This window comes from Hyla sarda, chromosome 10, assembly GCF_029499605.1.
Source record: "Hyla sarda isolate aHylSar1 chromosome 10, aHylSar1.hap1, whole genome shotgun sequence".
Lineage (NCBI taxonomy): Eukaryota > Metazoa > Chordata > Amphibia > Anura > Hylidae > Hyla > Hyla sarda.
Window position 1 is genome coordinate 48687101 of NC_079198.1, and position 27352 is coordinate 48714452.

The 27352-nt window shown below is 43.8% G+C and overlaps 1 protein-coding gene across 4 annotated transcripts in view; it reads right to left on the minus strand.

The window, feature by feature from the left end:
• Positions 1-27352, minus strand: part of LOC130293838 (izumo sperm-egg fusion protein 2-like) — a 127358-nt gene that overhangs the window by 84184 nt on the left and 15822 nt on the right. For 2 of the 4 annotated variants that reach the window (XM_056542996.1, XM_056542994.1), the window contains exon 2: positions 22936-23010. The exons of the other annotated variants lie outside the window; for them this stretch is intronic. In XM_056542996.1, the coding sequence (XP_056398971.1) occupies positions 22936-23010 (75 nt within the window). The remainder of the gene's footprint in view (positions 1-22935; positions 23011-27352) is intronic. 4 annotated transcript variants of the gene reach the window in all.

Genomic DNA, 27352 nt, shown 5'->3' on the forward strand with positions numbered 1-27352 from the left:
ACAAAAACTAATTCAATATGTGTGTAAGCGCATCTGTCTCCAAAAGATCAGATCACCAAAGGACTTTTTTCGCCCAAAATAATGAAGCGGAGTTAATCCCTGTCCGTATCTTTTTTTTTCATTAAAAAATCACACACAACAAGCGTTCCATTGTGTAACGATTAGCATTCTGGAAAATTCAATTTTATTACTGATAAAATTATCAGTAAATAAAAAAAAAAAAAACACTACCCAAGAGTGTTTAATTACCCCATACATTGCACCAGGAGCAGTCAAGAGTAGGCCTCAGCAGTACCCAAGAGGCTTTAATAACCCCCTACCTTTGCACGATCAATTGCGAGATCAAGCAATACCAGGTGTGTTATGCCCTCCTGATTTCCGGGGCCGCAGGCACGCTCCACTGAACGGATTAGCGTGACTCTATCTTTCATCGACGGGTGCTGGTAACCCGCTAACTCCTGGAAAGGTAAGCTGCCGTGAAGCAGGTGGTCTCCCCCGGGCACGTTTGGCTCCAGAATTTCCACTACTGCCACATCACGCTGACTGCCAACCGTGCTACCGCCTTGCTGACTCAAGGGCAACCTGCAACTCTCTTCTCCTGATGATGAACCCCCTTCTCCTGAGATCGAGCAATAACAGGTGTTATTGTCCGGGGCCGCAGGCGCGCTCCACTGAACGGATTAGGGTGTGTCCATCTTTTTTTGTAGCACCCGCAATCCAAAAATTTTAAATTCCCAGACCCAGGCCCCACCTCTGCGGCATCAGGAACCCATTTATTGCCTGAAGGACAAAGCCTGGAGTTGGCTGATGCACCAGTACACACAAGGCTTCACAATCCGCCCCAAAATCAACAAAATTGTATATATATATTTTTTTAATTTACAACTTTGTGTAAGCACAAGCGCATATCCAACATTTCAGAAGACTCTATAAAGCAGGACGGTGGACCACCCAAAGACTTTCTTCTCAAAAATAATGAACCACATAATTGTTGAAATTTTTTTATTTTTTATTTAAATTCCTAGACCCAGGCCCCACCTCAGCTGCATCAGTAACCCATAGATTGCCTGAAAGACACAGCCTGGAGTTGGCTGATGCACGAGTACACACCCGGGCTTCACAATCCACCCCAAAAAAATCCAATTTTTTTTCGAAATTGTCTGACAAAATACCTTTTTTTTTTTTAAAACAAGCGCATATACAGCAGTTCAGAAGACTCTATAATGCAGGATGGTGGACCACCCAAAGACAGTCTTCTATAATATAATAAACCACACAATATGTTCAATTTTTTTAAATAATTGAAATTTCAAGACCAAGGCCCCACCTCTGCTGCATCAGTAACCCATATATTGCCTAACGGACACAGACTGGAGTTGACTGATGCACGAGTACACACTACATACCCGTCACCCGGGCTTCACAATCCACCCCAAAAAAACGCAATTTTTTTTCGAAATTGTCGGACAAAATACCTTTTTTTAAAAAAACAAGCGCATATTCAGCAGTTCAGAAGACTCTATAATGCAGGATGGTGGACCACCCAAAGACATTCTTCTCAAAAGTAATAAACCACACAATGTTTGAAATTTGGTTAAAAAAATTATTACATGTGTGTAAGTGCATCTGTCTCCAAAAAATCAGATGGCAAAAGGATTCTATTCGCCAAAAATGATTAAGCAGAGTTAATCCCTCTCCATCTATTTTTTTTTTTTTTCATTAAAAAATCACACGCAACAAGCGTTCCGTTGTGTAACGGTTAGCATTCTGCAAAATTCTATTTTATTACTGATAAAATTACCAGTAAATTTAACAATAACACTACCCAAGAGAGTTTAATTACCCCATACATTGCACCAGGAGCAGTCAGGAGTAGGCCGTAGGCCTCAGCAGTACCCAAGAGGCTTTAATAACCCCTTACCTTGCCCGATCAATTGCGAGATCGAGCAATAACAGGTGTGTTATGGCCTCAGATGTCCTGGGCTACACTAGCTCCCCACTGAACGGATTAGCGTCTCTCTATCTTTCAAGGAAGGTGCGTGTTGCACGCTGAAACCAGTTCGTGATAGGGATCTGTGATTGCAATTATTTAATCTTAAAACGAGGAATTACCAGTAAGTGAGGGTCATAAGCTGGCGTTTATTAAGTCCCTGCCCTTTGTACACACCGCCCGTCACTATAAGCGATTGGATTAGTTAGTGAGTTGGTTAGTGAGGTCCTCGGATCGGCCCAGGCGGGGTAGGAGAAGGCCCTGGCAGAGCGCCGAGAATTTAACGATCATTGTTGAAATTTGCATTAAGCATGTATTTAGCTACTGCTAAACATCCAAAAATTTAAGGCCCAAGGCCAGAGGCACCAGGGAGGCAAGTAGTTCCTGAAAGACACAGAATGAGTCTGGAGCATGCATTTGCAGTACCCAAGAGGTTTTCATAACCCCTTACATTGAAAGATCAATGTTTACATTTGCATTAAGCATGTATTTAGCTACTGCTAAACTTCAAAAAATTATAGGCCCAAAGCCAGAAGCTTCAGTTTTCCCCATATTAGGAGCATAGTTGTCCCCCAGATTGGGCAGCATAGATGTCCCCCAGATTAGGACCATAGTTGTCCCCCAGATTAGGCAGCATAGATGTCACCCAGATTAGGAGCAAACTTGTGCCTCAGATTAGGCAGCATAGATGTCCCCCAGATTAGGCAGCATAGTTGTCCCCCAATCAGCGCGGGTCGATCAGAGCCAATCAAAGGGCCATATGTGTCAAGCGGGCCGTACAATCCCCAGGTCTGCCCCAGAGGGTTTCATAACCAACCACAATAGAGAAAATTTTGTTGTAGGAGCATGGTCAATCTACTCAGACCCATCTGTCATTGGTGGCTGAAAATCCTGGCTGATCCATCCCTGATTCATCTTGACAAACGTCAGTCTCTCCACATTTTTAGTGGACAGACGAGTTCGCCTTGGGGTGACTATGGCCGCGGCCACACTAAACACCCGCTCTGATGGCACACTACTGGCCGGGCAGGACAGCTTTTCCAGGGCAAACTCTGCTAGTTGCGGCCATAAATCGAGTTTGGCTGCCCAGAAGTCCAGCGGATCTTCAACGGTTGTTGGCAGGGTCATGTCGAGGTAAGCCACCACCTGCTGGTTTAGGTCCTGCTCCATGTCTACCTGCTGCTGATGAGTTGCTTCACTATGCGGCTGAAGGAAGCTACTCATCAATGACTGTAGACTCAGGCTGCTGCTGATTGAGCCGGTACTGCTCCTGCCACCCCTCCCCTCCCCAGCAGTCGTGGCAGTGGAAGGTGAGCGCAGAGGGCCCCCCGAGTCAGACCTGCAAGTGGATGGACCATGTGGCCGATAGGCATCGGCCAACCGACTACGTAGAAGCTCCCTGAAGTAGGTCAGTTTGTCCTCCCTCTCAGTGGGTGTAAAAAAAGCCCCCATTCTGGGCCGGTAGCGAGGGTCTAATAAGGTGGAGATCCAGAAGTCATCGCGCTGACGAATTTTGACAATTCGGGGGTCACTACGCAAGCAACTCAGCATGCATCGTGCCATTTGTAACAGTGACTCACTGGGACTACGTGCCTCCATCTCCACTGCATACTGCCACGGTGTGTCTGGGTCCTCTGTCTCGCCTCCCTCGTAATAACCCTCCAGCTCCTCTGGCTGCTCCTGCTCCTCCCCTCCTGTCCAATGACCAGAAACACCGGCTATCTCATCCACCGTAAACTGTGCTCCGCTCTGCCCCTCATCCTCCTCCTCCAGGGCGGGGGTGAAAGTTCTGGAAATCTGGAAGGGCACTGTTTCGAGACCACTATACAGTGGTGTCCAAACTGTAGTGCTCCAGATGTCAATTCAAAGCATGCTGTGACTGTCCAAGCATGCTGGGAGTTGTAATTTGGCAACATCTGGCCCATCAGATGTTGCCACACTACAACTCCCAGCATGCCTGGGCAGCCTGGGCATGCTTGGAGTTGAAGTTTTACAACATCTGGAGGGCTACAGTTTTGAGACCACTACACAGTGGTCTCCAAACTGTTCTCCCCCAGTTGTTGCATAACCATAACTCATAACATGCCCTTCAGCTGTCTGGGCATGCTGGGAGTTGTAGTATTGCAACAACTGGAGGTACACTAGTTGGGAAACATAGTCTGTTTCCTAACTCAGTGTTTCCCAACCCGTGTGCCTCCTGCTGTTGCAAAATTATAATTGTAGTTTTGCAACAGCTGGAGGCACATGGGTTGGGAAACACTGAGCTAGGAAACAGATAGTGGTGCGGAAACACTGCGGTAGTCTGTTACCTAATTCAGTGCTTCCCAATCCCAACCAGTGTGCCTCTAGCTGTTGCATAACAGGGTACATTCACATGGTTGGGGGTTTACAGCAAGTTTCCCACTTCAAATTTGAGATGCGGCAAATTTGAGATGCGGGAAACTCACTGTAAACCCCTGCCTGTCTGACTGTACCTTAAAAACACTACACTACACTAACCCAAAATAAAGAGTAAAACACTACATATTCACTACATTCTTATACTGTCACCCCCCCCCCCCCCACCCCAATAAAAATTAAAAACGTCTTGTACGTCAGTTTTTCCAAAACGGAGCCTCCAGCTGTTTCAAAATAACAACTCCCAGTATTGCCGGACAGCCATTGACTGTCCAGGCATGTTGGGATTTTTGCAACAGCTGGAGGCACCCTGTTTGGGGAAAAATTACATACAGTATTTTTGGTGGAGGAGGCAAGTGTAAAGCTTGCATCCGGGTACACCCCTATGAAAATCCCTAATTTAAGCCTCAAATGCGCATGGCGCTCTCTCACTTCAGAGCCCTGTCGTATTTTTCAAGGCAACAGTTTAGGGCCACACATGGGGTATTTCCATACTTGGGAGAAATTACGCTACAAATTTTTGGTGGCTTTTTCTCCTTTTACCCCTTATGAAAAGGTAAAATTGGGGTCTACACCAGCATGTTCGTGTAAATGTTTTTTTTTTTTTTTTTTTTTACACTAACTAATGCTGGTGTTGCCCAAAACTTTTCATTTCATAAGAGGTAAAAGGAAAAAAAAGACCCCGCTAAATTTGTAACACAATTTCTCCCAAGTACGGAAATACCCCATATGTGGACATAAAATGCTTTTCGAGGCGCACGACAAGGCTCAGGAGTGAGAGCACACTATGTACATTTGAGGCCTAAACTGGTGATTTTCACAGAGGTGCCTGCTGGTTACAGCGGTTCTGACATAAACGCTAAAAAATAAATACCCACTTGTGACCCCATTTTGGAAACGACACCCCTCACGGAATGCAATAAGGGGTATAGCTAGCCTTAACACCCCACAGGTGACTTACAGATTTTTGGAACAGTGGTCTGTGAAAAGTGGTCAGCCCACTGTTGCAAAGATCTGTCAAATGCCAGTGGGGTGTAAATGCTCACTGCACCCCTTGTTATGTTCCTTCAGAGGTTTAGTTTCTCAAATAGCGTGCCATGTGGGGTGTTTTTTTTTTTTAATCTGTTCTGGCAACAGGGGGGCTTCCTAAATCAGACATGCCCCCCAAAAACCATTTCAGCAAAATTCGCTTTCCAAAGCCCAATGTTGCTCCTTCCCTTCTGAGCCCTCTAGTGCACCGGCAGATAACTTTAAATCCACATATTATATATTTCCTTACTCGAGAGAAATGGAGTTTCAAATCTGGGAGAACATTTTCACCTATTACCCTTTGTGAAAATGAAAAATTTGGGGTAGCATAAGCATTTTAGTGAAAAAAATTAAATTTTTCATTTTCACATCCAACTTTATTGAAAATTCGTCAAACACCTGTGGGTGTTGAGGCTCACTGTACCACGTGTTAAGTTCCATGAGGGGTGTATTTTCCCAAATAGTATACCATGTGGGGTGTTTATCGCTTTTCTGGCACCATGGGTGCTTCCTAAATGTGACATGCCACCCAAAAACCATTTCAGAAAAACTCACTCTCCATAATCCCATTGTCGCTTATTCCCTTCTGAGCCCTCTAGTGCTTCCACAGAGCACTTAACATACACATATTAGGTATTTCCTTACTAGAGAGAAATTGGGTTACAAATTTTAGGGTAATTTTTCTTCTTTTACCCCTTCAAAAACTGGATCTACAAGAACATGCTAGTGTAAGAAAATGAAGATTGTGAATGTCATTTTGTATACTTTGAGGGGTGCAGTTTTTATAATGGGGTCATTTATGGGGTATTTCTAATATGAAGTAGTGTTGCTCGCGTAATTACGAATATTCTTTTTTTTTTTTCTTCACAGTACACATCACAGTGATCACCCCTCTCTGCTTCCAGCTTGTGTGGTGTAAAGAAGGCTCTGATCCTACTGTGTGAGACTGGTGCGTGCATTTGCATATGCTAATTTTCGCATTTGCGAATTTTCGCTTATGCTAATTTTTGTATGTGCTAATTTCCGCATATGCTAATTTTCGCATACGCAAATTTTCGCATATACGAAAATAAAACGCGAATATTACGAATATGCAAATTTAGCAAATATATGACGAATATTCGTCCATATATTCGCGAAATATCGCGAATTCGAATATGGCCTATGCCGCTCAACACTAATATGAAGGCCCTTCAAATCCACTTCAAAACTGAACTGGTCCCTGAAAAATTCCGATTTTGAAAAATTGAAAAGACCAAGGAGATACACAGCCTTAGTCTTTAGGGGAAGAAAATACATCTTTACCATAAGACCTGTGGGAAGGATTTATTAAAACCAGTGCAGAGGAAAAGTTGACCAGTTGCCCATAGCAACCGATCAGTTAATTTTATTCATTTTTCTGAGGCCTTTTTTTTTTTTTTTTTATTAAAAAAGCAGTCTGATTGGTTGCTTTGAGCAACTATTTAACTTTTCCTCTACACAGGTTTTGATAAATCTCCCCCTGTGAATCTCTGGAGCAGTCAACATGAAGAACTGGTCACAGTAAAAACAGTTGAGGGCTTAAAACAAGCTTAGATACATTATAAGAACAAAATAACATTAACCCCTTAAGGACCCAGCCATTTTTTGCACATCTGACTACTGTCACTTTAAACATTAATAACTCTGGGATGCTTTTACTTTTCATTCTGATTCCAAGATTGTTTTTTCGTGTTATGTTAGTGGTAAATTTTTTATGTTAGTGGTAAATGTTAGTGGTAAATTTTTCTCAATACTTGCATCATTTCTTGGTGAAAAATGTCATAACATTTTTTTAAATGTAGCATTTTTTTTATTTGAAACTCCCTGCCTATAAAGAAAATGGACATCCCAAATAAATTATATATTGATTCACAAATACAATATGTCTACTTTATGTTTGCATCATAAAATTTACATGTTTCTACTTTTGGAAGACATCAGAGGGCTTCAAAGTTCAGCAGCAATTTTCCAATTTTTCTAAATTTTAATTTTTCAGGGACCAGTTTAGTTTTGAAGTGGATTTGAAGGGCCTTTCGTATTAGAAATACCCCATAAATGACCCCATTTTAAAAACTGCACCCCTCAAAGTATACAAAATGACATTCACAATCTTCATTTTCTTACACTCGCATGTTCTTGTAGATCTAGTTTTTCAATTTTTACAAGGGGTAAACGAAGAAAAACGACCCTAAAATGTTTAACTCAATTTCTCTCGAGTAAGGAAATACCTCATATGTGTATGTTAAGTGCTCTGTGGGTGTACTAGAGGGATAATGGAGAGTGAGTGGGATTTTGGAGAGTGAGTTTTTCTGAAATGGTTTTTGGGGGCATGTCACATTTAGGAAGCCCCTATGGTGCCAGAACAGCCAAAAAAAAAAAAAAAAAACCCAACATGGAATACTACTTTGGAAACTACACCACTCAAGGAATGTAACAAGGAGTACAGTGAGGCTTAACACTCCACAGGTATTTGATGACTTTTTGTTAAAGTCGAATGTGTAAATTATTTTTTTTTTCACAAAAATGCTGGTTTTCCCCCAAATGTTACCATTTTACAAGGGGCAATATTAGAAAATGCCCATCCAAATTTGTAACACCATCTTTTCTGAGTGTGGAAATGCCTCATGTGTGGACGTCAAGTACACTGTGAGCGCACTACAGTACTCAGAGTAGAAAGAGTTCCATTTGGCTTTTGGAAAGCAAATTTTTCTGAAATGGTTTTTGGGGGGCATGTCACATTTAGGAAGCCCCTGTGGTGCCAGAACAGCAAAAAAAATCCCCACATAGCACACTTTTTGGGAAACAACACCCCTCAAGGAACGTAACAAGGGGTATAGTGAGCCTTAACACCCCCACAGGTGTTTGACTACTTTTTGTTAAAGTTCGTTGTGTAAATGATAATTTTTTTTCACTAAAATGCTGGTTTTCCCCCAAATTTATTTTTTTACAAGGAGTAAAAGGAGAAAGTGCCCCCCAAAATTTGTAACCCCATTTCTTCTGAGTATGGAAATACCCCATTTTTCATTTTCATGGACCACTGTTAACAAAAATTTGTCATACACCTGTGGGGTGTAAATGCTCACTGCACCCCTTATTAGGTTCCATGAGGGGTGTAGTTTCCAAAATGGGGTCACATTTGGGGGGGGGGGCACTGTTCTGGCACCATGAGGGCTTTGTAAATGCACATGGCCTTCAATTCCAGACAGTCTCTCCAAAAGCCCAATGATGCTCTTTCTCTTCTAAGCATTGTAGTTTGCCAGCAGAGCACTTTACCTTCACATATGGGGTATTTATATACTCAGGAAAAATGTTGTTACAAAGTTTGTGGGGCTTTTTTTTCCTATTACCCCTTGTGAAAATGAAAATTTTGTTTAACACCAGCATTTTAGTGAAAAAATACAAACTTTTCATTTTCACGTCCAACTTTAACGAAAATTCTTTAAACACCTTTGGGTTGTTAGGCTCACTGTATCCCTTGTTACGTTCCGTGAGGGGTGTAGTTACCCAAAAAAAATGTTTTTCCATTTATGTCAGAACCGCTGTAACGATCAGGAATGTGCCCTGTCATTGGGCAAACCTCCAGCTGTTGCAAAACTACAACCCCCAGCATGCCCTTTCACTGTCTGTGCATGCTGGGGGTTGTAGTTATGCAACAGCTCAGTTTGTTACTTAACTCAGTGTTTTGCAACCAGTGTGCCTCTAGCTGTTGCAAAACTACAACTCCCAGTATGTACAGTCTATCAGTGTATGCTGGGAGTTGCAGTTTGCCACAGCTGGAGGCACACTGGTTGTGAAACAGTGAGTTAGGTAACAAACTCTTAGTGTTTTGCAACCAGTGTGCCTCCAGATGTTGCAAAAACTACAACTCTCAGCATGCAGTGACAGCCGAAGGGCATGCTGGGACTTGTTGTTATGCAACAGCTGGAGGCATACTACTACAACTTCCAGCATGCACATTGGCTGTCTGTGCATGCTGGGGGTTGTAGCAATGCACCAGCTGGAGGCACACTGGTTGCAAAACACAGAGTTTGTTACTTAACTCAGTGTTTCCCAACCCATGTGCCTCAGGCTATTGCAAAACTACAACTCTCAGCATGCATGGTCTGTCAGTGCATACTGGGAGTTATAGTTTTGCAACAGCTGGAGGCACACGGGTTGGGAAACACTGAGTTAAGAAACAGACAATGTTTCCCAACCAGTCTGCCTCCAGTTGTTGCAAAACTACAACTCCCAGCATACACTGACAGCCAAACGGCATATTGGGAGATGTAGTTATGCAACAACTGGTGGAGAACAGCTTGTAGTAGTGTGCAATCAGTAGCCCTCCAGATGTTGCCAAACTTCAACTCCAAGCATGCCCAGAATGCCCAGGCATGCTGGGAGTTGTAGTTCGGCAACATCTGAAGGGCCAGATGTTGCCAAACTACAACTGTCAGGATTGTTGGACTCGACATTCTTGGAGTTGAAGTTTTGAAACATCTGGAGGGCTATGGTTTGGACACCTCTGTATAGTGGTCTCCAAACTGTGTCCTTCCAGATGTTGCAAAACTATAACTCCCAGCATGCTAAGACTGTCAGTGCATGCTGAGAGTTGTAGTTTTGCAACATCTGGAAGGGCACAGATTGGAGACAACTGCACAGTGGTGTCCAAACTGTGGCCAAAGGCTGTCTGGGCATGCTAGGAGTTGTAGTTTTGAAACTCCTAGAAGCAGCAGTAAAAATCACTTATTTTTCACTGCCGATCCGCTGATGATAGACCCAAATTGTGTGCCTCCTGCTGTGCCTGCTCATAGCAGCAATCCGCCCATGCTGCAAGCAGACATGCAAGGACCCGGGAGGCACTGCGCACATACGCTGTGTACTGTCAGAAGGTGAACGGTATGGTGGTTGATGGGCGATATGTGTGACCAAGGTTCCTGCTAAGAGGCGGTCATTTTCCAGTGTCTGTGCTGCGGTGCAGACTGATACTGTGGCAGTAATATGGCTGGAAGGCCAATCTGGGAATGATCAAGTGTAGGGTGGGGGTCATTCCCCACAATCCAGGCTGGCTTTTGTCTGCCTTAAAGCTAGGCTGCCTCACCAGCTGAGGGGGATTTGCTAGTTGCAGCTGACAGTGCCAGAGAAAGCTGTGCGTGGAGTTCTTCCCTGTGGTTTCTCCAAGAGTGGAAGCTGCTGGAAAGCCTAGCTGGAGGCCTGGAAAAGACTTTCTTGACGTCGCATGGCATGAACTCAGATGTGAACAAACACCTAAGGATTACAGGTGGACTTTTGTTACGTTTTCCTTTGTTCTACGTTTAGAGACTGTTTGCCGTGTGAATAAAACACTGAACTTTGATTTGGAAAACGCTGTCTCCTTGTCTCTATACTGCAACCGCACCTATTTGCAAGAGCGAGTCATCACAGTACTCAGACATCGCAGTCGCTCTCGGCCTAGCTCAGGGAGCCGGGGGAGAAACTGCAATGTATGTGAGTGCACTGCGCATGTGAGCCGCGACTCACAGGCTCCTGTGTGTCTGCTCGTAGCAGTGGTGGATTTCTGCTATGAGCAGGCACAGAAGGAGGCACACAATAGGGGTCGTCATAGGCGCATTCACAATGTAAAATATGCTGCGGATCCGTTATGTGTGATCCTGCCCTTAATGTTATTTTGTTCTTACAATGTATCTAAGCCTGTTTTCAAGGAAAAGTTAAATAGTTAGCTTTTTTTTTATTTAAAAAAAGGCCTCAGAAAAAATTAATAAAATTAACTGATCAACTGCTCAACTTTTCCTCTGCACTGGTTTTAATAAATCTCTCTCGCAGGTCTTATGGTAAAGATGACTTTTCTCCCCCTAAAGACTAAGGCTGCATATCTACTTGGTCTTTCTTTTATCTTTTTGTTTTTTAAACTGCCACTAGAGTATTTGAGCAACAGCCAGAAGTGTATTCCAAAGGAATGGGAAATATAAAGGAAGGACTAATGCTTCTCTTTCTTATGAAACCACTCCTGGCTCTGGCTCAAAAGCTGCAGTGGCAGTTTTCCAAAACAAGTGAAAACGCTGCATTAACCTTTTTTTCTACAGATGTCTTTTAAGGGGGGTTTACCTGAAACAACTGGTTTATCCCTATATTTTTGTGCATGAACCATTTACATACCTAAATACATTGATCAAGTCCTCATATCCCCCCTTAAAGGGGTACTCCGGTGCTTACACATCTTATCCCCTATCCAAAGCATAGGGGATAAGATGCCTGATCGCGGGAGTCCCGCAGCTGGGGACGCCCGGGATCATGCACGCGGCACCGCGTTTGTAATCAGTCCCCGGAGCGTGTTCGCTCCGGGTCTGATTACCGGCGACCACAGGGCCGGCGGCGTGTGATGTCATGCCTCCGCCCCCGTGTGACATCATGCTCCGCCCCTCAATGCAAGCCTATGGGAGGGGGCGTGATGCATTGAGGGCCGAGCGGTCGACCGTAATCAGAGCCGGAGCAAACACGCTCCGGGGACTGATTACAAACAGGGTGCCCCGTACATGATCCCGGGCGTCCCCAGCTGCGGGACTCCCGCGATCAGGCATCCTATCCCCTATGCTTTGGATAGGGGATAAGATGTGTAAGCACCGGAGTACCCCTTTAAGGGGGGATATGAGGACTTGATCAATGTATTTAGGTATGTAAATGGTTCATGCACAAAAATATAGGAATAAACCAGTTGTTTCAGGTAAACCCCCCTCCAAAGGATAGGGGATAAGATGTGTAAGCACCGGAGTACCCCTTTAAACATTACTTCTATAGACTAATCTATAGACTTTAATCTTTCCTCATAGTTAAGATGTTCCATACATTTTATTAGTTTAATACAATATAGAGAGGAAAGTTAGCTCTAACCGCAAAAAAACAGTTGATAAAGCTTAGCTATGCCAGATGAGTACTGATGTGTAAGGTCGCGTATCCTATGCGACCTGAAAATAAAATTGAAAGTAAGAGGAGAAACACTTTCCTCAAATCTGGTCTTTTGTATGCTCTGAAAAAAATGGTGAGAGAGTGTATATAAAGAATTGTGTGTATACACAGTTGGTACTGGAGTAGAAACAATATATATATTATATTGTATTAAAACAAACATATATTTAATGATGTAATTGTCTATGGCAACGGCCTGCAGGGCCCTTGCAGTAGTGTCAATAGATACAAACAAATATAAAATGAATATAAAAATTATTATAAAAAATATTATAAAATTATGCAGATAAGTAAAAAAAAAAGGTCCATATTATGCAATCCAAAGGATAGGCAGCTATTTTGAATGCAATATTGCAAAATTTGTAATCCAGAGGATAAACAGTGGGGATCAAAAGTTTGGGCATCCCAGGCATAAAATTGTATTAATGTACATAAAGAAGCCAAGGAAAGATGGAAAAATCTCCAAAAGGCATCAAATTACAGATTAAACATTCTAATAATATGTCAACAAAAGTTAGATTTTATTTCCATCATTTACACTTTCAAAATAACAGAAAACAAAAAAATGGCGTCTGCTAAAGTTTGGGCACCCTGGAGGATGTCTACTTGCTGGCGTGGTGTTGTTTATCTTCATGCGCTATGCGCACCAGGAGATCTGCTTGCCGGTGTAGTGAGCTGAAGTTTTGTGTGCTGTGCGCACCAGGAAGGTCGGCTTGTCTCTGTAGTATAGTTCATGCGCTGTGCGCATCGGGAGGTTATAGGATGCTGCAAATACCTATAGATTGCTATAGGTATAAAGGCAAGACGCGTTTCGAGACCAGCTGGGTCTCTCTTTCAATAGCAGTGACACTGCTATTGAAAAAGAGACCCAGACGGTCTCTTTTTCAATAGCGCACAAAACTTCAGCTCACTTCACCGGCAAGCAAATCTCCTGGTACGCATAGCGCATGAAGCTAAATAACACCACGCCAGCAAGTAGACATCCTGATGCGCATAGAACTTCGCATCACCACGCCGACAAGCAGACCTCTCCCTCCCCTGGCTCACCGGCGCTGAGGACTCGCCATTCCATGGAGCAACTAGGCATCCGGTTCGGAAGCCGCTGTGGGTAAGTAGTGAGAACGCCGTGGGGTCCCGCCAGGACAGGTAAGCCAACACTGTCCTGCAACTTCCAAACTTTGTTCAATATCATTACATAAGATTGTTGAAGTCTCTCTAAGCTATGCGGAACTATATCCTCTGGATTACAATTTGTGCAATATTGCTTTCGAAATCGCTGCCTATCCTTTGGATTGCATAATATGGACCATTTTTACTTCTCTGCATCATTTTATAATAATTTTTATATTAATTTTAGACTTGTTTGCATCTATTGACACTACTGCAAGGGCCCTGCAGGCAGTTGCCATAGACAATTACATAATTACCGTATTTATCGGTGTATAACACGCACTTTTTAGGCTAAAATTTTTAGCCTAAAGTCTATGTGCGTGTTATACGCCGATACACCCCCAGGAAAGGCAGGGGGAGAGAGGCCGTCGCTGCCCCCTTCTCTCCCCCTGCCTTTCCTGGGGTCTAGAGCCCTGCTGCCAGCCCTTCTCTCCCCCTGGCTATCGGCGCCGCTGCCCGTTCTGTCCCCTGACTATCGGTGCCGGCGCCCCATTGCTGGGGCCGATAGCCAGGGGGGAGAGAAGCGGCGCCGACAGCCAGGGGGAGAGAAGGGTCAGCGGCACCAATTGCCGGCGCCGCTGCCCCGTTGCCTCCCCCCATCCCCGGTGGCATAATTACCTGGGTCGGGTCCGCGCTGCTGCAGGCCTCCGGCGTGCGTCCCCGGCGTCGTTGCTATGTGCTGCACGGCGCGGCGCATGATGTCAGTGCGCCGCGCCGTGCATAGCAACGACGCAGGGGACGCACGCCGGAGGCCTGCAGCAGCGCGGACCCGACCCAGGTAATTATGCCACCGGGGATGGGGGGAGGCAATGGGCAGCAGCGCTGGCAATGGGTGCCGCTGCTCCTTCTCTCCCCCTGGCTGTCGGCGCCGCTTCTCTCCCCCTGGCTATCGGCGCCGGCACCGATAGTCAGGGGGACAGAACGGGCAGTGGCGCCGATAGCCAGGGGGGAGAGAAGGGCCGGCAGCAGGGCTCTAGACCCCAGGAAAGGCAGGGGGAGAGAAGCGGGCAGTGACGGCCTCTCTCCCCCTGCCTTTCCTGGGGGTGTATCGGGGTATACACGCGCACACACGCACCCTCATTTTACCATGGATATTTGGGTAAAAAACTTTTTTTTACCCAAATATCCTTGGTAAAATGAGGGTGCGTGTTATAGGCCGGTGCGTGGTATACCCCGATAAATACGGTAAATATATGTTTGCTTTAATACAACATAATATATATTGTTTCTACTCCAGTACCAACTGTGTATACACACAATTCTTTATATACGCTCTCTCACCATTTTTTCAGAGCATACAAAAGACCAGATTTGAGGAAAGTTTTACCTCCTCTTATTTTATTAGTTTAGTTGTGTGCCTTTGTACCCTTTCCAACTCCAGAACGTCCCCATTATGAAGCAGTGCCTATTCCAGATGAGGTTGCACCAATACTTTATAAAGCGGTATAATTATGTCCCTGTCCCACAAGTCCATGCCTCTTTTGATAAATTACAATATCCTCCTGGCCTTAAAATCAGCTGCTTGACATTGCATGCTGTTCTGAAGTCTATGATCTACAAGTACACCAAAATTGTTCTCTACCAGTGAGGCCCTATTTACATGCCCAAAAATGTGCAAAATGTCAGTCAGAAAATAACGGCACTAGGACCGCTCAAAAATGCACCTCCATAGTTGGCAATGTATTTCCAAGCGGAATCCATAGAAAAAGTGTTCAGTATGGGAATATGAGAAACAGGTTCAATATCAAAACATGACCTTAGAGAGTATGACCTTGGAGGTTATTCCCTTCAGCATATTGACATATAGTTTTCTAAAATTATTCTTAAAGAGTACCTGTCATCAAACCATATTTTCTAAACTAACTCAGATTATATTACCCTACTATTCCTCACACCCCTCCTGCTATTAAAAAACAATTTCTTTAAAAAGCTTTAAAAAGCTTTGTATCATACATTTCCCCTTGCTCACATTGTGTGATCTCCCGGCAGGAGAAAGTGGGCGTTCCCCAGCAGACGCATCATCACTAAAGCCTGTGAGAGCTATGGCTCGCCATGCCCCGCATGCATTTCCTGAGTTTGGTCTCCTGCCAGGCCGGGAGGAGACCAGACTAACTGTTTGACTTGTGCAGGGAACAGAACAGAGACACCTAGTGGTCATTTGTTCAATTACATTAAAAACATATAGAAGGAGATTTATCAAGCTCTGTAGTAGTTTTTTTTTTTTTGTGTAAAAAGTCGCACGTACTTTTGTATACATGCTGCAACTTTTAGATTTTTGCTTATTCCAAAGCCCATTTCTGGAATCTGCTCACATAGTATTTTTTTTTTCAATTTGCAGTGGTCATGTATTTATCAAATGCATTAGTCGCTATTTATGAAGAAAAAAAGTTGCATCTCTGTTTAAAAGTGGTATATGTATTCCAGGTCCAACCTGGCTTACAGAAAGTGCATACGTCTGCAGAAAAGGAAATTAACACCCACTTTAATAACTGTTCTTGTGCTACATCATGAAACTAAGCTACTACATTAATGTTAATTATAGAAAAATTTTATTATATAACTAATAACTCTACTAATTTTAAGGTTTAAAATACACACTACACACCTTAGGACACATACATGCTGGCGTACCTACTAAATTTTAAAATGTATCTTGTGTTAAAATAGAATAAGGCACAAAATAATTGTGTAAGAACTTTTACAGACTACGTAAATAACCCATATGTAACACTAACATTTTTCCTAAAGGAAAAGAAACATCCATAGTAATACAGCTTCATGCACATTTTGGGGTGGGTAACGTACTGAGCTGTTTTTTTTCTTTGTAGCTTCACTATTGTTTATGTGCCTGTTGTTGCTGCGCTGTCTTCCTTCCTGACGTAAACTCCGGCCTAAGGCAGTGATGCAAACCTCCGCCCACCAACGTCACAAAATGCGGGCTCAAAATTAAACAAAAACGCCTCCAGAGTACAGATTTTCATTGTGCGGCATAGTATGTTTTTAATATTTTTTAATTTCTGAGGAGAGTAGATTGGTTGTTGCAGGATAGTTGGAGTGCAGCTATTTAGTGCCAGGCCGGCTAGTCAGGGTGTCACCCGATGCGGTATGCCCCCCCCCCTCCCCGTCACTCTCTATCTACCCTTTATTACCAGTAGTGTTGCTAAAGAACTTCAGCTATTAAGATAAGGAAAAACTTTTCTGCTTTGAAAAATTATTTTGTAAGCGGGTTTCCCCGGTTTTGTTTACGTGTGATTTATTTATCACGGATGTGCGACTATTTGATAAATAGGTCGCATGTAAGCAAAAGTAAGTAAAAAAATTGTCATACAAAAGCCATACGTTTGAAAAGATGATAAATCTCCTTCATAGAGGTTGAGAATTTTGACAGAACATAAATAGCAAAGTGTCTGATAATTACATAAGGAACAATAGATTAAAAGTTTAGCTTGGTGACCGTACTCACGAGGGTATTCTAATTCTTATAGAATCCCCTATAACCACCAGCTGTCTTGGGCATTATCCTCCTTCCCACTACTAGTTGAACTGTTTTCCTGACTGCAAGTGAGACCAGCAACTACTAGGGTTGCCATTTCTGATACTGAGAGAGAGATACTTGCATCATCACTTAACTTGGCTATTTAATGTCATTTTACTGAAATGTTGACATGAACATTTATACATTACAATTAGCCTTTGTGTCACATAGCTGAGTGGGGCTTCTTACTGGGCCAACTATTTTTCTAAATAAAACAGGTCCCGCATACAAAACCCTACATGTAACTTTACTAAACTCCTTTTGCAATGCACAAAAGAAAATACACAGTCTTTCGAAATGCAGGTTTTGGTAGTTTAGCTAAGAAAGAATTTAGTTGCCCTCCCTTGAAATAAGGCTTTTATAGCAGCTTAGCAGCTCAGCTTAGGTAGAAATCTTGAGAAGTTTTAGCACTTGTGCATGTGTCTAAGGCAGATGTTTGTTAATCTTAATGTTCTCTGATACACAAGCTCAAAATCCAAATGACTAAAACTTCTGAACAAGAATCTTTACGAATACAGGGTGGGCCATTATAAATAAAATGGGAATGGTTGGTGATATTAACTTCCTGTTTGGCACATTAGTATATGTGAGGGGGGAAACTTTTCAAGATGGGTGGTGACCATGGTGGCCATTTTGAAGTTGGCCATTTTGAATCCTACTTTTGTTTTTTCAATAGGAATAGGGTCATGTGACACATCAAACTTATTGGGAATTTCACAAGAAAAACAATTATGTGCTTGGTTTTAATGTAACTTTATTCTTTCATGAGTTATTTACAAGTGTCTGACCACTTATAAAATGTGTTCAATGTGCTGCCCATTGTGTTGGATTGTCAATGCAACCCTCTTCTCCCACTCTTCACACACTGATAGCAACACCGCAGGAGAAAATTCACATAAAAGTTCACCATTCACATAAAAGTTTGCCTCATCACTGAACAAAATCTTCTGCATAAACTGAGGGTCCTGTTCCAATTTTTGTTTTGCCCATTCTGCAGCACCTGAAATTATGGATACTGGAAGCCTGTGCTAGCATTTCTCCTGCGGTGTTATCAGTGTGTGAAGAGTGGGAGAAGAGGGTTGCATTGATAATCCAACACAATGGGCAGCACATTGAACACATTTTATATTTTAAAACTTGTAAATAACTCATGAAAGAATAAAGTTACGTTAAAACCAAGTACATAATTGTTTTTCTTGTGAGATTCCCAATAAGTTTGATGTGTCACATGACCCTCTTCCTATTGAAAAAACAAAAGTTGGATTCAAAATGGCCGACTTCAAAATGGCCACCATGGTCACTACCCATCTTGAAAAGTTTTCCCCCTCACATATACTAATGTGCCACAAACAGGAAGTTAATATCACCAACCAGTCCCATTTTATTAAGGTGTATCCATATAAATGACCCACCCTATAGAAAAACATGGTGTAAGTGCACACTTTTGGCCATAATCTGTGACACAACACTCAGAGAAGCATATCCAGGGAAGTCTGACTTGGCAGACAAGCTGGCACTGATCCAACAGGAGGGCAATGAAGAAATCAGTGAAAGACAGAAAGGCTTAAAGGGGTATTCCGCCCCTAGACATTTTATCCCCTATCCAAAGGATAGGGGATAAGATGTCAGATCGCCGCGGTCCCGCTGCTGGGGACCCCTGGGATCCCCGCTGCGGCACCGCACTATCATTACAGCACAGAGCGAGTTCGCTCTGCATGTAATGATGGGCGGTACAGGGGCCACGGCCCGCCCCTTTCAATACAAATCTATGGGAGGGGGCGTGGCGGTCGTCACGCCCCCTCCCATAGACTTGCATTAAGGGGACGGGCCGTGATGTCACGAGGGGCGGCACCATGACGTCACGCGGCTCCGTCCCCTGTATCGCCCGTCATTACGCACAGAGCGAACTCGCTCTGTGCTGTAATGATAGCGCGGTGCCGCAGCGGGGATCCCAGGGGTCCCCAGCAGCGGGACCGCGGCGATCTGACATCTTATCCCCTTTCCTTTGGATAGGGGATGAGATGTCTAGGGGCGAAATACCCCTTTTAAGGGGTACTCCAGTGGAAAACCTTTTTTTTTTATTTATTTTTTATCAACTGGTACCAGAAAGTTAAACAGATTTGTAAATTTCTTCTTTAAAAAAAAATAATCCTTCCAGTATTTATTAGCTGCTGAATACTACAGAGGAAATTCTTTTCTTTTTGGAAAACAGAGTTCTCTGCTGGCATCATGACCACAGTGCTCTCTGCTGACACCTCTGTCCATTTTAAGAACTGTCCAGAGTAGGAGAAAATCCCCATAGAAAACATATGCTGCTCTGGACAGTTCCTAAAATAGACAGAGATGTCAGCAGAGAGCACTGTGGTCATGATGTCAGCAGAGAGCACTGTGTTTCAAAAAGAAAAGAATTTCCTCTGTAGTATTCAGCAGCTAATAAGTACTAGATGGATTAAGATTTTTTAATAGAAGTAATTTACAAATCTGTTTAACTTTCTGGTACCAGTTGATTTAAAAAATAAAAATAATAAAAAAGGTTTCCACCGGAGTACCCCTTTAAATTCAGCTATATTCTTTCTTAAAATAAATCCTTCTTGACAATGAAATGTAGACTGTTAGACTAAATCCTCTCAGTGGCATAGAACTGGGTTCAGGAACAACTTAGTTGCAAACTAGTGACTGGTGACATGTGGCATTTCACTTCAGCATTACCTAGGCTCACTAGACTTTGGTCTCATGTGGAATAGCAGAGTTAAGGGACAATACACATGTGGCTTTGGGAAAAGCCAAACCGTGACAGACTAGAACTGGTTTAGGTCCATATCTATCCCGAGGATAGGAGGGAGGACTTTGGGACTGGTTCCTGCATCCATTGGCTAAGCAATTGTATGTAACTAATGATATATTCAGCGGTACTGTAAAATACATGATACGTAAGCAATATTAACCATCTGTACTCTGGTTACCTAAGAGTATGCATGACATCACAGAAAAATGCAGAAAACACATTAGCAATGCAGAAAAATACATATGCATTTACTTAGCCATCCAATAATTCAAATAGGCAGCAGCTAGAAATGCTGTAATAGGCCGCCACAGTAATTTGTTGACGTTTTGGTACGGAATAATAATAATAAAAATATAGTATATTAAGGAAAAAGCTTTAGGATGTTTGGCTGAAAACTTAAAGGGGTACTCCACCCCTAGACATCTTATCCCCTATCCAAAGGATACGGGATAAGATGTCTGATCGCTGGGGAACCCCACAATATAGCATATAGCATCGTGACGTCACGATCTTCCGTTCCCGTGGTCGGGAGCCAGAACCTCCAGCGCTGCTGGTGTGGCCGGAAGCAGATACAGGTGGGTGCTGCATGCTATATTGCGGGGGTCCCCAGCGGCGGGACCCCAGCGATCAGACATCTTATCCTTTGGATAGGGATAAGATGTCTAGGGGTGGAGTACCCCTTTAAAATACATATACATTTCCAAGACATAATAGGAAACACACACAGTGTAGTTGTGTTGCAGTGCAGTTGCCATATGCAGTAAATACTTCTGAAATGCTGCTGTTAACCTGTGTTTTTTGCCAGTTTTTACTATTTTGCAATTAGAGTTTAATCCCTTAAGGACACAGCCCATTTTGACCTTAGGGACACAGCCAATTTTATTTTTGCGTTTATTTTCGCATTTTACAAAAAAAATTTGCAGTTTGATGTGACAAAAAAAGCTGAAATTTTGGACTTTTTTTTTTTTTTTACGGTTACACCTTTCGCCTTAGGGGAACATTAACATATTTTTATAGATTAAACATTTATGCACGCCAGAATACCAAATATTTTTTTATCATTTATCGTTTTTCTATGCTTTTGTGTATTAATATGGGGAAAATTGGTGATTTAAAACTTTATTAGGGGAGGGGCTTTTTCACATATTTTTTGCTTAAACTTTTTTTTACATTTATTTTACACTTTTTTAGTTTTCATAGGAGACTATTTATATAAATCATTAGATTGCTAATACTGTTCAATGCTATGCATAGGGCATAGCACTTATCAGTATTATCAGCGATCTTCTGCTTTGGTCTGCTGGAAGGCAGATCAGTGCAGAAGACCCCGGGAGACGGACGGAGGCAGGTGAGTGGACCTCTGTCCGCCATCTTTGCTGATCTGATCCCCATGGCAGTGCCGCGGGCAATCAGATCAGCCATTTTAAGTGCCACACTGCCACAGATGCTGTGATCTGAATTGATCATGGCCTCTGAGGGGTCAATGGCAGACATCAGTGCGATATCTGATGTCTGCCATTACCGGCGGGCCTGCGGCTGCTGACAGCCATCGGGACCCGCTGCAAATGGAGTGAGTGCAGCTCCTCCTGCTCTCCCGTCACAGCCGCGCCGTAAATGTACGCTGCTGTGCGTGAAGTGACGCTATGCAGCGACGTACATTTACGGTGTGTGTCTTTAACCCCTTAAGGACTCAGGGTTTTTCCGTTTTTGCACTTTCGTTTTTTCCTCCTTACCTTTTAAAAATCATAACCCTTTCAATTTTCCACCTAAAAATCCATATTATGGCTTATTTTTTGCGTCGCTAATTCTACTTTGCAGTGACATTAGTAATTTTACCCAAGAATGCACGGTGAAACGGGAAAAAAAATCATTGTGCGACAAAATCGAAGAAAAAACGCCATTTTGTAACTTTTGGGGGCTTCCGTTTCTACGCAGTGCATATTTAGGTAAAAATTACACCTTATCATTATTCTGTAGGTCCATATGGTTAAAATGATACCCTACTTATATAGGTTTGATTTTGTCGCACTTCTGGAAAAAATCATAACTACATGCAGGAAAATTTATACGTTTAAAAATGTCATCTTCTGACCCCTATAACTTTTTTATTTTTCCACGTACAGGGCGGTATGAGGACTCATTTTTTGCGCCGTGATCTGAAGTTTTTATCAGTATGATTTTTGTTTTGATCGGAATTTTTGATCACTTTTTATTCATTTTTTAATGGTATAAAAAGTGACCAAAATACGCTTTTTTGGACTTTGGAATTTTTTTGCGCGTACGCCATTGACCGTGCGGTTTAATTAATGATATATTTTTATAGTTCGGACATTTACACATGCGGCGATACCACATATGTTTATTTTTATATTTTTTACACTGTTTTATTTTTTTTATGGGAAAAGGGGGTGATTCAAACTTTTATTAGGGAAGGGGTTAAATGACCTTTATTAACACTTTTTTTTCAAATTTTTGTTTGCAGTGTTATAGGTCCCATAGGGACCTATAACACTGCACACACTGATCTTTTACACAGATCACAGGCGTGTATTAACACGCCTGTGATCAGTGTTATCGGCGATTGACTGCCCCTGCCTGGATCTCAGGCACGGAGCAGTCATTCGCAGATCGGACACCGAGGAGGCAGGTAAGGGCCCTCCCGGTGTCCGGTCAGCTGTTCGGGATGCCGTGATTTCACCGCGGCGGTCCCGAACAGCCCAACTGAGCAGCCGGGTCACTTTCACTTTTGCTTTAGAAGCGGCGGTCAGCTTTGATCGGCGATCTGTGGTATTAGCCGCGGGTCCCGGCCGTTGATGAGCGCCGGGACCGACGCGATATGATGCGGGATCGCGCCGCGGCTTCATATCGCGGGAGCCGGCGCAGGACGTAAATATACGTCCTGCGTCGTTATGGGGGTTAAAGGGTTAACTGAATTTTTTTTTATAATAAGGTTAATAGCAGCATTTAAGAATTACCTACTGTTTACAGCCAATCTCAACCTAACCGCTTTGTGTTTTTACCCTAAAATGAAAATAATTTTGAATAAAAAGCAAACCCTGTGCACACCTTTTTCCTTTGAATCAAGAAGTGTTTGTGCTTCTGTCTGAATGTAATCAACCAATGCGTTGTAATGATGAACTTCTGTAAGGAGTAGAGAATTAATTCAGATCAACGTCAATGTCTTAATTATAAATAAAAAAGATATCTAATTATTCACAACATGAATATATATACACATATATATATATATTAAGACAACTCAGAACAAGACCGGCGTCCTGCACTCACCGCATAGGTACTGGTCATTTGGCTCCCATCTCGGGCTGCTCCTCCGGATCGGCTGACAAGGTAGCGTGGAGCGCTCAGAGGCGACTGCAGGCGGTTTCACGCATAGGAATGCGCTTCTTCCGGCAGGACCTATGCGGTGAGTGCAGGACGCCGGTCTTGTTCTGAGTTGTCTTATTATTGATACCTACTATTATATTGTCTGTCTGTTTGTGATCCATCTCGGAGGGCTGCTTATGTGAGTTATCGGTGCCACTTGTTTTTTGCTTTACATATATATATATATATATATATATATATATATATATATATATACACATACACACACTGTGTACAATATATACTGATTGACAAAAAGTAAAACAATGTGTGAATGTAATGATGATATACAGTAATTTCTGTGGCATTGAGGCAGGTTTGAGGGCAATGATGGGGTGTTTTTCCCAGTTCTTTATCCTAGCTGAGCTAGCAGAGATGTTCATCAGGTGCCTAATTAATAAGGCCAGCAGAAATGTGGGAAGTCTAGATATAAGGAAAGGAAACAGAATAGTCTGGGCTCTCCCCAGAAGACAGCAAGGTGGCTTTGGGGGAGGCATGGGTCCTTGCAAGGAGCTGTGAGCCAGGGCTATGAGTGACACCCACAACAGTGAAGTGGACAAGACAAGGAGTCTTAGTACACACAGCAAGAGGCTGCAAACGCTTTGTGTGAACAGTGAGTTAAAGATTGCAGGAAACTCATGTTTTAACTGGCTGGGAAAAGCCCTCTAGTTAATAGTCAGGGCATGTTGGGTTGTTTAGTTAGTGACTGGACGGTCTAGAATTTAGCTTGTTCCTGTGATTTGTTTTCATTTATCCTGCAACCTGTCTAATAAAGCTGGCAAGGAGCCAGACTTACTTAAAGATTATGACAATAACCCTTTGGGAGGACTAGTCCCCCTCAGGAGAAGAAGGACCCTACAGCTAGTGCACCACTAAAATCAATTTTTATTGGTATGCATTAAAAGTGTTGATTATACACATAAGCTACAGAAAGTGATTTAAAAATATCAGAGTCCCTATTGCAACTGCTTACTTATTCTTTCTTACTATTAATAGGCTATGTGCCTTATCACTGGTGAGATAGTGGATTTTTCTTTCCCAATATTCTAGAGGGAGGTTAAATTTCACCTTCCCTTAAACCTATTATATGGTATATGTAATTGCTTGGTACTGGAGATTTATTATAATTACAGCACTCTGAGAGGTCTCTCACACACCTTTTTCATAACTGTATATGAGGGGTGTTATACTCCCTTGTATTGGATATTGTGCTCTTTATAGTGAGGAGTGTTTGCCTCCCTTGTCATAGGGGGTCTCTCAAACCCTCCTATGTTATTGTTATACCACTTGTACTGTGCGTTATGGCCAAATATAGCACTAAGGGGGTCTCACACCCTCCTAAATATGTTTAGTGCTATATGCCTGCACAGGTGGGCTAAGCACCCCCTCACTGTTATGAATTGCCTCCTGGTCTGTGCCAGTATCCACTATGTCACTACTTGGTAATCGATTTTCTTATGATATGGGTGGTCATATAGGGTCCCTGCCTAAAATACAAAATGCCAGTCTCCCTGACGTTTTGCCAGAGAACTGGCTTTGTCAAGGGTGATGAGGCTAGTGGTGATATCGACGTGTGCGCTGTTATTTATAATCTTAGAAAGTGATTTAACTTCTGCTGGCGTCCCTGAGTGTTTCGAGTCCCGTCTACCAATCCGGGGGAGCCAAGTCATATGGCGCGTGAGTGCGGTTACATGATGCGTCTCATGTGATCCGTTGTAGCCCTCACATGACTCGGCTCCTCCTGCGTATGCGTCCGTGCGTACTCACGTGTGGTTGCACTCTCTCACATAATTATGCACATGCCTGTTAGATTATAACTGCTGCACGATCCCGAGAAGGTCGCGCTCTCAGATTAAGAATCCCACACTGCGCTGCCTACTATATCGTGCAGGTAAATGCTACTACTTCTTCATTGCGCATGCGTCTGGACCACTGATGGATTAGCAGGTTCACATTCTTCTGTTTCTTTTACTGCTTAGGGGATAATTATGGGGTAAAAAAAAGTAATAAGGTACATTAAATAAGGTTAAAATTAACAACCTAATAACTCAAAAATTAAAAAGATCCATCTTGTAACAGAGTTATTAGATATACACATTTAACCACTTAGGGACCACGGGCGTACAGGTACGCCTTCGCTCCCTGGTACTTTAGGACCCCGAATTTTGGTCCCCGACACGCGCCAGGAAGGGGCCGGACCATGGCGACTGCTCATATCGATCATCAGGCACCCCACACAAATGCCCAGGGGGGACATCAGACCCCCCCCCCCCCATGTCGGCAATCGCCGCAAATCGCATTTGAATTTACACCTGCGATTTGCGACGATTCCGGTGATGCGGGTCGCTAAACCGGAGATACATGGTGATCGAGGGTGTACGATACACCCCCAATCACCCACTGTATCTATGGGGAGGTGGCGATTTCCCCCCCCCCCCCCCCCCCCCAGGATCGCTGCTATTGGCCGGACGATCATTCAGCCAATAGCAGCCGGCAGGGGAGGGGTTAACGGCCCCTTCTCGCGGCTCTGCTAGCCCACTGAGTTCATTCAGTGGGCAGAGCTGTGAGAAGGAGCCAGGGACCTCCCCTCTGTGAAGATTGGAGCCCCCCTCAAGACAGAAAACCCCTTATTAGAGCAGGGACAGAATACAGCCCAAGGACATGTAGGGTTAAAAGTTTTTAAAAAAGCGTAAAAAAGTAAAATAAAAGTCCCCCCCCCGACCCCCCAAGGGTTCGCTGCAGTATTATCAGCGTGACCCGGGCCCTATTAGAAGTTCAGGGCGCTGCATTTGCCCCCCCACCCCCCATTTTTTTTTGGCTCGCAGCACTTCCCCCCCCCCCCCCCCATACAGTTACAGTTACACCAAGTACACAGACTACATAATCCCCCCCCCCCCACCGCCGTAGAAAAAGGCGTTTCCAAGCATTTTAGGCAGCGGAGGCAAACGCATTTCTTGCCTCCGACTCAGAATCTGTCAGTGAGGACAAGGAAGATCCTACATTCCTGTGTTCTTCCTCGTCCTCCTCATTATCTACCACTGAGTCCCCCAGAAGTTGGCGGAGACGCCGCCAGGCGAGGCCACGCACCCCCCATGAAAGTGGCCCAGTGGCCGGCACTAGTATGAGTGGCCATGCCGCTCGTAATAGGAGTCCGACCCCCCCAGACAAGTGTACTGGAGCCCCCTTCCGGTGAACCTGTCTGGAGACCCCCAGAAGCTTATCAGCCACGGATTCTGGAGTTTGTTGGCGACTCCGGAATTCGGATTGACACGGCTGGATTCACTGAAATTTACTATTTCCGTTACTTTTTCAGTGACAGCTTTGTCAATCACATGGGGGAGCAGACAAATCTGTATGCCCAGCAGTTCATCGCCTACCACCCTGATTCTTTTTTGGCCAGGCCCAATGAATGGTACGCCATTGATGCAGCAGAGATTAGGACATTTTGGGGCCTCGTGCTGCATATGGGCCTGGTCAAAAAGCCCAGTGACAGACAGTACTGGAGCGGGGACATCCTATACCAGACTCCGCTTTACAGTATTGGTCATGGCACGGAGGCGGTTCGAGGCCATTCAGAAATGCCACCATTACACTGATAATGTCCACCCCGAAGTTATCCGGCCTATGACCGGCTTTACAAAGTGAGGCCGGTCATCGATCACTTTGGGGCCAAATTTTTGGAGGTCTGCGTACCCCTCAGGGAGCTCTCGGTAGATGAGTCTCATCAGTTTTAAGGGGAGACTCATCTTCTGCCAGTATATTCCCTCAAAGCGGGTGCGGTATGGTGTGAAGCTCTACAAACTTTGTGAGAGTACCTCCAGGTACATTTACAAGTTTAGAGGATATGAGGGACGAGATTCCCGTATTGAACCCCCAGAATGTCCCCTCCACTCTGGGTGTTAGCGGGAAAATCGTTTGGGACCTTGTGCACCCATTGCTGGATAAGGGTTACCACCTTTACGTGGACAACTTTTATACCAGCATCCCTCTGTTCGCATCCCTTACCGCCAGATCAACGTCCGCTTGTGGGATCATGCGGAAGAACCAGAGAGGCCTCCCTCTAAATTTTGTGAAGACACCTATGCCCGAGGAGCATGAT